This window comes from Heloderma suspectum, chromosome 7, assembly GCF_057233095.1.
Source record: "Heloderma suspectum isolate Gila_16-S chromosome 7, 16-S_ref, whole genome shotgun sequence".
NCBI classification, from domain to species: domain Eukaryota; kingdom Metazoa; phylum Chordata; class Lepidosauria; order Squamata; family Helodermatidae; genus Heloderma; species Heloderma suspectum.
Window position 1 is genome coordinate 72,073,722 of NC_139464.1, and position 12,246 is coordinate 72,085,967.

The 12,246-nt window shown below is 43.9% G+C and overlaps 1 protein-coding gene across 3 annotated transcripts in view; it reads left to right on the top strand.

Moving 5' to 3' along the window:
* Positions 1–12,246, top strand: part of PPM1H (protein phosphatase, Mg2+/Mn2+ dependent 1H) — a 118,230-nt gene that overhangs the window by 37,080 nt on the left and 68,904 nt on the right. For all 3 annotated transcript variants that reach the window (XR_014784412.1, XR_014784413.1, XM_084810613.1), the window contains exon 2: positions 9,827–9,995. Coding sequence is in view for 1 of the 3 variants with exons in the window: in XM_084810613.1 (XP_084666739.1) it covers positions 9,827–9,995 (169 nt within the window). In the remaining 2 variants the exon portion in view is untranslated. The remainder of the gene's footprint in view (positions 1–9,826; positions 9,996–12,246) is intronic.

Sequence of the window (12,246 nt, forward strand, 5' to 3'; positions counted from 1 at the left end):
CAAGGTCTTTTGGAGTAGCTTGGTCTTGAATGGGCAGTTAAGGCCCATCTGCTTTACAAAAGACCTGCTCCTGGCAGAGATGACAACTGCTAGAACTGCTTTGTTGCTATGGATTGACACAGCTGCCTGTTTTTTTGGACTCTCCTTGGGGGCATGGCTATGTGGACTGTCATGATTGGGTATTGTACTTTTTTTCTGCTTCAAGGGTAGGGAAAAAGGCTACCTACTTTTTTAAAGACACATTCCAAACTTAATAGTATGCAATTCCTTGGAATGTAATTGAAAAACAGTACCATCCCTAAAACTGCTAATCCAGTTATTTTCAGTTACTACAGATGGAATATCCGCACCTTATCCTGCTTTAATCCGTGTGAAATCTGGACCTTAAGGTTTGATCCCATAAGCCAAGGATGGGTAGGGATGGACAGACGCCACAGTGTCCACACTTGGCGGACGCTCCAGCAGCAGCCACTGCCACTTGCCCAGGCAAGCTAAGGTGTGCGAGCCCCTGGAAGGCTCGTGTCCCTTCTGCTCGCGTCCGGGCCTGGCTCGTGAGCATCTTTCCTCCACCTGCCCTCTTTTGCGGCCGCCATTTTAATGAAAGATGGGGGATCTTATTTTTCATAAGTCCATTGTTGCTCACAATGGGGGCCCTAAAGGGCCATTTCTGCAACAATAAACTTATGAAAAACAAGAGCTCCCATCTTGCATTAAAAGGGTGGACGCAAAGGAGGACACGTGAGGAAGAACGGGTGTGAGTGGATGGGCCCGGTAAGTCCTCCTGCTCCACCAATGCTGCTGCCGCCATAGTAGTCAGGATGGGGGGAGGAGGGGAAGGGAGCGCCACTCTCCTCTCCTCTTCCCCCATCCTGGCTACCACAACAGGATTGGCAGGGCAGGAGGACAATGAGAAGGAAGCCCGCTTTTCATCCATCTGCTCCACCAGTGCTGCTCCTGCTGCGGTAACCAACTGGGAGGGGGAGAAGGAAACAGTGGAGCCAGCAGCGCAGGTTGGCAGTGAGGGGAGAGCTGATCCTGCATGTTGCCGAGCTCTGGGGTGCTCGGTGGCTTGGTCCATCAGCACCCCACCAGGAGGCCGAGTGCAGGGGAGTCTGCCAGCTTCCTGATCCACTCGGGCGCCTGCAACAACCCTAGGGATGGGGAACCTCTGGCATGTGGGCCAGAAGTTGCCTGCAGGGGTTATGTATCTGCCCTCCAAGCTCTTTCCCTGGGCCCTGTTCTTGCTCTCAGCAGAGAAAATCTCTTCTCTCCGATCAGCACCTGATTGAAGATGAGAGCATTTCCCTATAGGGGATAGTGTGTGACCTTGGGGAGGAAGTCGCCAAGTAATATAGTCCTGCTTACTTCTGAGGCCTGCCCTACTTACTTGTGAGTAGACATGCTGAGTCTTGGTATTTTGTAACTGAAAGTGCTGCTGGTGATTCAGTCTTGCATGTCTGCTCACAAGTAAGCAGAAGCCTTGTCCTGCCTATTTCTGAGTAGGCTTAACATCAGTAGTAATTACATTGTGGCTATGTCCATTCTGCTTTGGCCATGCCCACAGATGGAATGTAGCCCCTGATACCTTTCCCAGATTGGAATTCAGACCTCAGACTGAAAAAGGCTGCCCACCCCTCCTCTAGGCTGATATGCAAGCAAAGAATTGGTCAACATGCAGCACAATGTTGCTGATCCAGGACCACATGGTAACAGGTGGCATTGCTTTGATGCCCTAGGCTGACCTAAGACCTCATGCTCATGTCCAGGACTGGTCTAGAGCTGGGGACTGCAATGTAGTGTCTGTGGGCAGCAGTGTACCCATGAATCCTCCCTTGGTGTTCCCTGGCTTTCCTGATTTTAATTTTATTTCTTAAGATTTCTTTAAATTAACAAAAAATGTTTTTAACTGGGACACTGCAAAGCAAAGTGCTGCCCTCCAGTGCCATGTTTATTTGGGTTGAAAATAAAGGTTTTGAGTTTTGGAGCTCAGAATCTACCTCTGCTTTGTATCTAGGTTCTTGGGTGAGTTACTTTTCTTTTAGTCTTACCAGTTTTCCTTCTGGAAAATGAGAGTTTTGTGACTGACCACACGCACCATGGCAATAATTTTGTGAATAGGCAAGTCCCCTATGGCAGCCATTTTGTGAGAGCACCCATGACGTGCTCTCAAATTTTCAAATCTGCTCACCAATGCAAAAAGCTTGGGGATCCCTGCTTGTTTTTCAGGTCCCCAAGCTCATCTGAGGCCCTACCACTTTTAACAGTACTACCTACTGTTCTCACTTTGCAAAGAGTCCCCCAGAAGATCAAATGCAGAGCTTAAGAAAACTCTCAGTTTTCATGTCCTGACTCTTCCAGGTTAAGGAGTCCCATTGAGGATGCCATGAACTGCTCACGTTGTAGGATAAATGGATTGCTCTTGTGCCAAATGGTGCACTGTAGTATAGAGAGAGGTACAGATTTGGATGGACAGGACTGAATGACCAATGTGTGCTACCATAAGGACATTTTAGCTGTCATGCAGCCACTGCCATTGGTGCATGCATGAGATGGGATTCCAAGAGCCAGTAAATCCAGAGAAACCTATGCCATGTCTGCTACATATAAAGCACTGTAGGTATGTCAGCACATCTACAGGATTGGGAAAGCCAGTTCAAAATGTTATTTATGGAATGGTTAACCATTCTTAATTAACTTCATTTTGTTTTTAATTTTCCTCTAAATCAGTCTTTGAACAGCATAAATAGGTCATGATGTATGTTACAGATGTGTGAAGCATAAATATCTAAGGGATTTAATTATCATGCCATGGTGGATTGAAAATGTTAATTGGAAGCTAACATTTGCCTTCATAGCAAATTCATTCTAAATATTTTATTGTATTCACATTACACTAGAACTTGTGGGGAAACTAGTGGCTAAATTGTAATCACTGCTGCCTGACACCTATGAACAGATGCAATAAGCGTAGCTAAAGCTCCTTTGCCAAAATGCATAATATTTGTGTTAGGAAGTGTTGTTCATCAAGTGCTTGTAGGCATACAAAAAACGAGTAGCTGCAAGAAAGGGAAGAGTTATTGGAGAACAGTGACCTTAACAAAACAGAACTGTTCTGGCAGTGGTGGCAGCACTGGGACCCACAGCGGTGGGCACGCAGGCCCCACCACACTTCCCGATCTGCCACCTGAGGTGGGGGATTCACCTCACCTCAAGTGGGGGGCCAGCCCTGTGTTGGGTTGATCCTGGACAATTTATGATTAGAGTAGATATGACAAGTAGAGCTACTGATGAAGATATGCTAAATCGTGCTTGGAATACTAGTTCAGGGCTTCTTAAAGCCTGTGTCAAAGGGGATGTGAATTTGCGTTATGAGCTCCCAAATTCTTCTGCAGCTCAGATTAAAATCTGAGCAGAAGGAGAATTGCCAGTTTCCCTGGGCTCTCAGTTCCCCCCTATTGAATGCAGTGGAACCATGGCACTTAAGGGGAAATTAAGAAATTGCAGGGGCAAAACCTGAGTGGGGTGAAGCCCATTCCTTGTGGAAGACACACTGGTGATGGATTTCCCCCCTTGGTTTTTGACCATGCAGCCTCTTAATTTTCTCTTATCGAATGTAATGGAGCGATGCCACTCCATGACATTGAATAGGGTAGAATTAATAATACAATTTTATGTATGTTTACCCAGAAATAAATATCTGGTCACTCCTTAATACAGATATTTATGATTGCAGGCTGAGAGGCATGTCATTTTTCCAGGCCTTGGACTGCTTTGGACAACTAATCTGAGATCTTCTGAATATTTTTTCTGAGTTAATCTAAGGTGAGCTTGGGAGAGCTTGCTCATATCCAATGCCAAGAGTGACCATAGATTTAGGACAGTTTCATCTGATGGTCTGGTTCCATTTCAAAGAGTCTCCCCCCCCACACACTTTTTTTGTTGTCCCCCTGCAGAAGGAAGTCTAACTGGATTTGCTTGGTATTTAGTATGCCAGATTTTGTAAGCATACAGCAGAGATACAACTAGGACAGGTCTTGCCTCAGAAAAACAATATTTCTCATTCATACCCTCCAAAATGAGCCCTGACTAAGCCTCCTCCTCACCCCCAAGCCAACGACACAAATATAGTTGCATCAGGGTTAGCCTAAGATGTCTTGCTGCCTGAGGCGAAGGACAAGATGGCACCCCCCATCCCATGTACAGAAGTGACCAGACCAGTGGCTGAATGTTATTCAAGAACATAAGAAGGGCCCTGCTGGATCAGACCAAAGGTCCATTGTCCGGCATTCTGCAGTGGCCAACCAGCTGCCCATGGGAAACCCACAAGCGGGACATGAGGGCAACAGCACCCTCCCACACTTTCAGCACATCAGTAGTCTCTATATACAACTTTTGTAGGCAATTTGATGTTTCCCCTGCACTTCAGCTTTTGCTGCCCTATGCATGTATAGTGTAAGAAAAGGTGGTGGGGGTAGAGTGGTCTCCTGAGAATTGGCATGATTGTAGGATGGAATTTTCCCAAGGGCATGTCTGGAAAACATGCCTGTCCTGGTTCAGTTCGGGCAGATGGAAGGCATGAGCACATGTCTATCTAGTTTTAGTTTTTTATTTATTAACATATTATTCCCTGCATTTTCAATTCCAAAGAACCTTCAAGGTAGTACATAAACACATAATAAAACATCAGCATAAAACAATCCAAGATAATCAGAATCAGTATCTGTTTGGAAGCGATTTTTCAAACTACAGATCCATGGGCCTGTGGTATAATACCATTTTAGTCTTGTGTCAAATGCAATTGGAAAAGGGACAAACTAGTTCTTGTGGTAGGGTATTTCTGTGATGGGGCCCCACATGGAGAAAACCCTGTGATGAGTAACCACCAATTGCAGTGCCCCTGGTAGTGGGACTGGGACCAGGGTCTTCCCAAAAATCTTGTGGTCGGACAGGACTGTCTGAGAGAAGGTAGTCCTTTAAATACACCAGTCCTAGAATATATTGCTTTTATCAGTAAATAGATATGACCATATGCAATTATATTCCGAGCTCTCAGGTATTCTCTTTGATTAGTCACATTTCAGATTCCCCTCCCCCTTCTACATTCTCAAATAACGGACACTACCAAATATTAATTTCAAGAGCCAAAATACATAGGTTTCGATTCTAAAAAAATTGTCCAGCTACTTTTCACCTTTCGAGCCATATTCCGAAGGAAGGAGACGCATGTGTGGAAGAGAACCTTGCACACATACTGTTTTTTACGCTTTTGAAATTCTTTTTGTGTGTGGTGTCTTATGATTTTATTGTTTTGTATTGTGCCATATTTTGTTTTTCATTTCTCTTGCATGATGCCCAATATCCTTGCTGGTTTTTCTGCAGTAATTTCCACTAAGCAAACTGGTAATTTCAGGTTTATATACACTGCAGGAAAGTATTTTGAGAGAGGAACGAATCGCTGTCTGTGGGCAGATATGAACTGTTCCACTCACATGATCACCTGTGTGCTAATTGAAAATGACAGCTGTATCAAAAGGGGTTAGCACCGTCATTGCCAAACTTTTGGAGTTTAACTCTCCGCACATGTTAAATATGAAAGACGTTTTTAAAAGCCTGAAACGGTTTTCTATAAGCCATTTATCTTGTTTTCCTTGAACCCCGGAAGACCCAGGCTTGCAGTCTTCCTGCATCAGTGAGATGTTATATCATTATATTTAGGCTGTGCATCTTATACGCACTTGCCTGGGAATAAATCTCACTGAACTCAATGGGACTTACTTCTGAGTAGACATGCCTAGGATTGTGCTGTAAATATGGTCAGTTTCAGAGGGGAGAATAAGGGATTGGGGTTGCTGGGAAAATGCCTTTGTGTATATGCCTGAACGGGGAGGAATAAAGCAACCATTATATAAGTGCCTGGAGAAAGATCATGTCTGGAAGTTGTCAAGGGAAAATTAAATGAAAACATTAATGGTTCCTCTCAGGCACGCAACCTTAGTTTCAAGATTGTTCATTTGTACGTATTGCAAAGGCCCAGCTTGGTCAGCCACCACCCACCGGGAACCCAGTGCTGTGAACTGGGCACCTCCACATTGGGCCTATGCATGCAGGGGCCACCGTTTGCAAGTTGGTGATGGCCAGCTGTTGAATTGTCAATACTAAATGAACATTTCGATAGTGAAGGTGTTGTAATACAGGATTTTGAAGGAAATAATAAAACAGAACCCTTAATCTTACTATTGCTATCTGAGATTCATTATTCAACAGTCCAAACAGGATTTCTAAACAGCATTATCGTCTGGGACCAGGATATATAAAGGACTGGCTCACTTGCCTCATTCTGTATTAAACTGTACATGCCTTAAGATCAGTTGAGGAGGCTCTCTATCATGTCCCACCGGTATTGCAAGTAAATTTGGCAGGAATGTGGGAGAGAGCCTTTCTTTTCTGGAGCTTCATCCAAGTTAGGGAACTCTGTGCCCCAGAGATCTGTTTGGCACCCTCAGTGACTTTTGGGCACCTTTTAAAGACACATTTATTTCTGTCAACGTTTTAAATTTAGCTTGTTGACCTTAATATTTTACCTACCACTCCATTTGTCCATAGCTTGTTGAATATGTGACACCTTTCTTGGTTCCCAGCAAGGTGCCCTACCCATCCCACCTAATTTTTTTTTAAAAAAAACCAACACATTTTCTTACCTGGAGCTGGGATTGTCATGACTCAGGTTTCTGTTGATCCAGAATACCGTGGATTCAAATGAGTTGTTTACTGAGTTGAAGTTCAGACCCCACCTCTGCCTTGTACTCAGTCTTTTGGGCAGGTTACTTGTCCTTTCTCATGCCTCCCATGCTAGCCATTTTGTGGTGGTGCCCAGGACAGCTTCTCAAATTGCTAGATGTTCCCACAGCCCCCAAAGGCTGCCTGCTCCTGCTGCAGTGTGCTAAACAGATTGTGACCCTTCAGCCAAGCCAAACACCACCTGCTTGTTATGTCTATCTGTTTCTGTCCATATAGGCAGGCAGCAAAAACAAGATGCTTATTAGTCTCTGGTGGGCTTCAATGCATGACTAGGGGATGGTTGTTTAGTTTGGTGTCTCATGTATTGTGCAAGCTTGGTCTAAAGACTGTAGTATTTCAATGTAGCCAAGAAAAAAAAATTCAGAGAACATCTGGAACTGTAGAGTCCACAAGGCCCGCTTCACATGTTATAGTACTGTAAAATAATTTCACCATTCTAGAGTGAGGTTTCAAAGTGTAACGGCTTTGCTTTCAGAAACAGTATGTACATTTAAATTGCAGGCATGCTAAGATGCGTGGATTTCAGAAATAGCCAGTGGATTCCCATGCTAGTCAAAAGATTAATTATGATAGAACGCCTGACTAAGACACTTCCTACAACTATATATTCTTGGATAGCAGAGTTAACAAAAACACAATTCTGTGTCTTGAAGAGAAAGGGACAAAAAAGAAACCATAACTTTCTAAAATACACAGTAAGGTAATGCTTTTATTAGGACCAACCAAATGGTAGAAAATGGTGAGCCCAGGAAGCTTTTAAGTTTGAAAGGCTTTGCCATGCCAACTTGGAGTGTCTTGGCAAGTTTTCCCTGTTGTATTCTGTAATGCCATTGTATGACATTTTGACCACATTTGCACATAACAATAAGCTGGAATTCTGAAGAATCCTGGCTTATTGTTCATGACTTGTGTGCATTTGCACATTGTTGGCTGCCAGTGGGAACAGCTGAAGTAACCAGAAGCTAAACGGGATTTGAAAACTTAATGTTGTGTACGAACTGTGACTCCAAGTTTTTCACTTACCCAGCAAGCCAGAATCTGAAGCCAGGGTTTGTAGTTGGATTCCTGGCTTGTTTGGGAGTAACAAACTATATCCTAGTTTGGATATAATGCTAAGCTTTCAAGTCCTGGTTAGTTCCTGGTTACCTTAACTGCTCTCACTAGCTTGAGGAGTTAAATGGCAGCAATCAGGCAGCGTACATGATAAGCCAGTATTCTCCAGTATTCTGGTTTATTGTCACCTATAAATATGGACAAAATGTGTTGATCCAAGGGAACAACGCTCTTGTCGAAAATGATTTATTATTGTGTTTGAGTTTACAAAAAGTTCTTGGAGTGATGAACAATAGGTAAAAAGTTAAACATAGGAGTGTGTTTAATAAAATCAAGTAAAGCAATACAAACAGCTAAACTGGTATTGCAAGAACAGTCACATAGGGCTAAAACAAAATGTTGGCAAGGACCTTTTCCCATATTGAGTAGCATGCCAAAAACGTGATAAGAATGAAGGTGAAGGTACAGGCAGCATGATGCAACTAAGAGCTGATCTTCAGAAAAAGTATTTGGCGTTGTAGCACTATAGAAAACAAAAAGAAGATGGATAATAATTTATCTATAGTGCAAATGTGCCTTCAGTAGCTGTTCTCATCACAACTAGTGTTTTGTGTGGCAGAAATCCATGTAAATATGTAGACTAGATGAATCAATGAATAGGTCTGTTGGTATCTAGGCCGCCTTGAGTCCCAGTATTGGGAAAAAGGCGGGATATAAATATAAATATAATAATAATAATAATAATAATAATAATAATATCTACTAGGCATAATAGCCAAAGTGTGACCTCAGTTTTCATAGATAAAATATCTCCATCTGCTATATGTTGAGGATTAAGAGCAGGGTTGTGCGCTGCTTTCGAGCTCCCTTGAAACAAATATACAGCTGTTGTTGATAGACAGGTTGCTGAGCTGGATGAGCTTTAGGAAGCGTGGATTTCATGTGATCCATTGGAGGCTGGTAGTATACCCCTCCTCTTGTGGCAAGCTTCCTATTCTTTCAAAGTTGTCCCCCATTCTGATCCCCTAGGGTCAAGAAATGCTTGTGGAGAACCCCAGTTTCATCTTTAAAAACTTTGGCTGAAAATGGGGAAAAAATAATTTTTCTGGCCTTATTCCCAGTAGCCTTTGCTCAGGCCAGAGCTTGTTTGAGCTCATGCACATGGCTTCCTCCTGTGCCACCCAGCTGCCTTCTCAAAATTACTGTCATCTGTTCTGCAGACAGTTAGGTGTTTCTTAAATACTCTGGTATGCGTTTGCCCATCTCCTCATAGCTCTAATACTGCTTGTCTTCTTGCAACGCCGCCTTGCCCAACTTGGAACCCTCCAGATGTTTTGGACTTACAACAGCCCCAGCCAGAAAGACCAGTGGTCAGGGATGCTGAAAGTTGTCATCCAAAAACATCTGGAGGTTGCCAGGTTGGGGAAGGCTGCTATAACTATTGATGTGCGATGGGTCACTGCTTCTCAACAGGGTAATCCAAATTCCTTTCTGATTTCTCAATATCTAGAGCAGGGGTGCAGAAACTGTATTCAATAGGGGGCTGGATTGCCCCCACTAGGCTGGGCTTGATGACATCAGTGGGCGTGGCCTCCCCACCTCTTTTCACTGTCTCTGGTCTCTCCCACCACCTGGCAAATCCCCCATTTTGTGCTCTGCTTGTCTTCCCGATGATGATGGCAAGTGGCACACGAACAAACTTAGCTGGTGCCTACTTTCTGTGCCTCTTGCTGTCCCCATCGGGAATGTTCAAATAGGAGTTGGAACATTTTTACAAATAGTCTGATTTTACGTTCGCCAGGAAATGGTACATTTTTAATTTATGTTTTTTAACTTTTTTTCGTGTGTCTACATTTTGCAGATGGCCTTGGGAATTTTAATGAAGGGCAGTGTTTAAATCCCTGAAAGAAGTACATACATTTGAATGTGGTTGTTAAAAAAAAAATAATTTTTTTTTTGTTGCTTTTCTTACTAGGGTAATCAATGCAGGGAAAAGTACACACAATGAAGACCAGGCCAGTTGTGAAGTGCTTTCTGTAAAGAAGAAAATGGGGGGAACGAATTCTACACCAAACAAAAACTCTTCTACCAAGCGGAGGTCTTCATTGCCCAATGGGGAAGGGTTGCAGCTGAAAGAGAATTCAGTAAGTCTCCACTTCCTCCCTTAACTATCCATAGATGGTTTGTTTGTTTGCTTGTAGAATACTTCTGTACATGTGAGCAGGCCCTGCTGTCGTTTTCACCTGAAGCCCTTCCCAAAACAAGATTTGGAAAACTATTTTCAAGTGGAAATAGCGGCCAGAAGCAAACTTTCAAATACAAAGTATGCTTTGTTTTAGAAGTGTATTTTTATTGCCCTATACCTTCAGTTTGGACTAACCCCCGCTCAAAAGAAGTGAATTCTGTTTCATTTGAAAGCCAAGTCGCATGATGAAAACAAGCACGCAATGAAATGTGGGTGGGATGATAGGTTCAGAGCCTCAAGCACTTGGCTAAAAGTCTTCTAATGGTTGGTCAAGTTGTCTTGCTTATTTGCCACAAGCAGGAGGAGCTGCCACTGTGCGTGCCTTCATAATTCACCTCGGTATGTGCTGGACAGTGGCCGTCAAAGCTATGGCTTTTGCTCCTAGTGCAGGCATGAGTCAAAACCTGAGGGCCTCAAGGTTCCTTGAGTTGCAGCCACAGGGAGAGCAAGCAACTATTCTCCTTTCCTCAAAGCCTCTTTCTAAATGTCATGCTATTTCTCTTCCTTGTGTGTTGTATATTTTTGAAGGAATAACTTGATCTCAAGTAAAATGCTGTATTCTGCTTTTAAAATCTTATATGTACCTTACTATTTCATTGCTCATTTATCAGCTGTCCTTCAGGATCATTAGAAGGCCAACTAATGATTGAGTATATAGTTGAAATATACTTTGAAACTTACTTCATTTGCCACCTTAAAAAAAAAAGGTGCCTCAGAATTGCGTAAAATGGGGTTGTTTTGTTTAAATTTGTCGGTCTTTCACAAGTGCGCAAGAGGGCAGATTCAGCTGCCTGATATGTGTAGTCTTGCTTGGTGAATTTCCTTTCAGGTGTCAAAGGCAGTACCAAGTGGAGTAGGTAATGTACAAGGAAACTGACATGGCGAGACTGCATATGGGCTGATCTGCGCATAGTTGCCAAGGGCCCGGGGAGAAATAATAGGGAAAGGAAGGTCCCATTAGCGATCCTTCCAAAGTGCCATTCAGGCATCGGTGGAGGGGCAGTCACTGGTGAGGGAGGTTGGAGGAGGCACAGGCGAGATCGCAGAGAGTGGCATGGGCTTTTTTGCTGCTCTTGCTGAGCTGTTCTGTAGCTGCATGGGACAAGCTACGGTGCTGGGTTCGGATATCATCCACCTTGAGAACAAGCTATCCTCAACAACCCTGCTACAAGCCATGGGTTCTCAGCACAGCTTCTTGGGGGGAAAACAACCCCCATCTAGATCCCGGTGCAGGCTAGGTGACCAGCACCGGGTTCGGACATCACAGTAAGCCACGCTGACACTACCATGGCTCAGAAACCACTGTGGCTTATTGTGAGGTGCGAACCCAGTCTCTGTCTCTGCTCCCTCTGCCCTGACAAGAAAAGACCAGTCCTGTGGAATTTGAAGAGAAAGCACTTTATTCTTGGCTATTTCTGGGCCTCTTGTTAGTGATTTCAAAGTCTATTTCTTCTGTCAGCCCTGAAAGTTGGATTTTATTATTATTAATATTTTAGTGTTAAGAATATTTATAATTAGGGGTACAGTCCTACTGCATCTGCCCTTGATACTCGGAAGCCTCTGAACCCGGAAGCTTGTGAGTATCCCATGCAGAGTGGGAGGCACACTGCATCTCCTACTCTGCAGTTTAGCTAGACAAGTGTTTTCGCCCATCTAGCTGAGGCACCGGGGAGGCAGGAGTCTGGGGAGGCTGGGGATACAGCAAAAGACATCCCCTCCCCTCCCCACCCACCGGCACACCCCCTTTCCCTCCTCTCCGAGCTCGCATTTGCGAGCTCATGGAGGCAGCCGGCACAGTTCTCTCCATGCCATCTGGGAAGGGGTGGGGTGCTCAGACTCCTTGGTCCAAGGTCAGAGCACTGTCTCTGGCCATGTATCCAGGAATCCAAAAAACTCTGTGGCAGAACAACAGTGAAACTCATCACCATGCCCTATCTCACAGATGAAATACCACGGATACTAAATGACTAAACCTGTGATTCCTTTTCAGATATGCTGGTCCTGTAAGCATCAGTAACACTGATCAGTTTTCCTTTAACATGCTTTTCTATTAACAGACCATTGTTATTATGTATTAATGGTTCTTGGTGTTGCTGAAGAGTAGGTTTCCTTCTCCGCTTACAAAATGTTCTTATAGGGAAAGTAGTGAT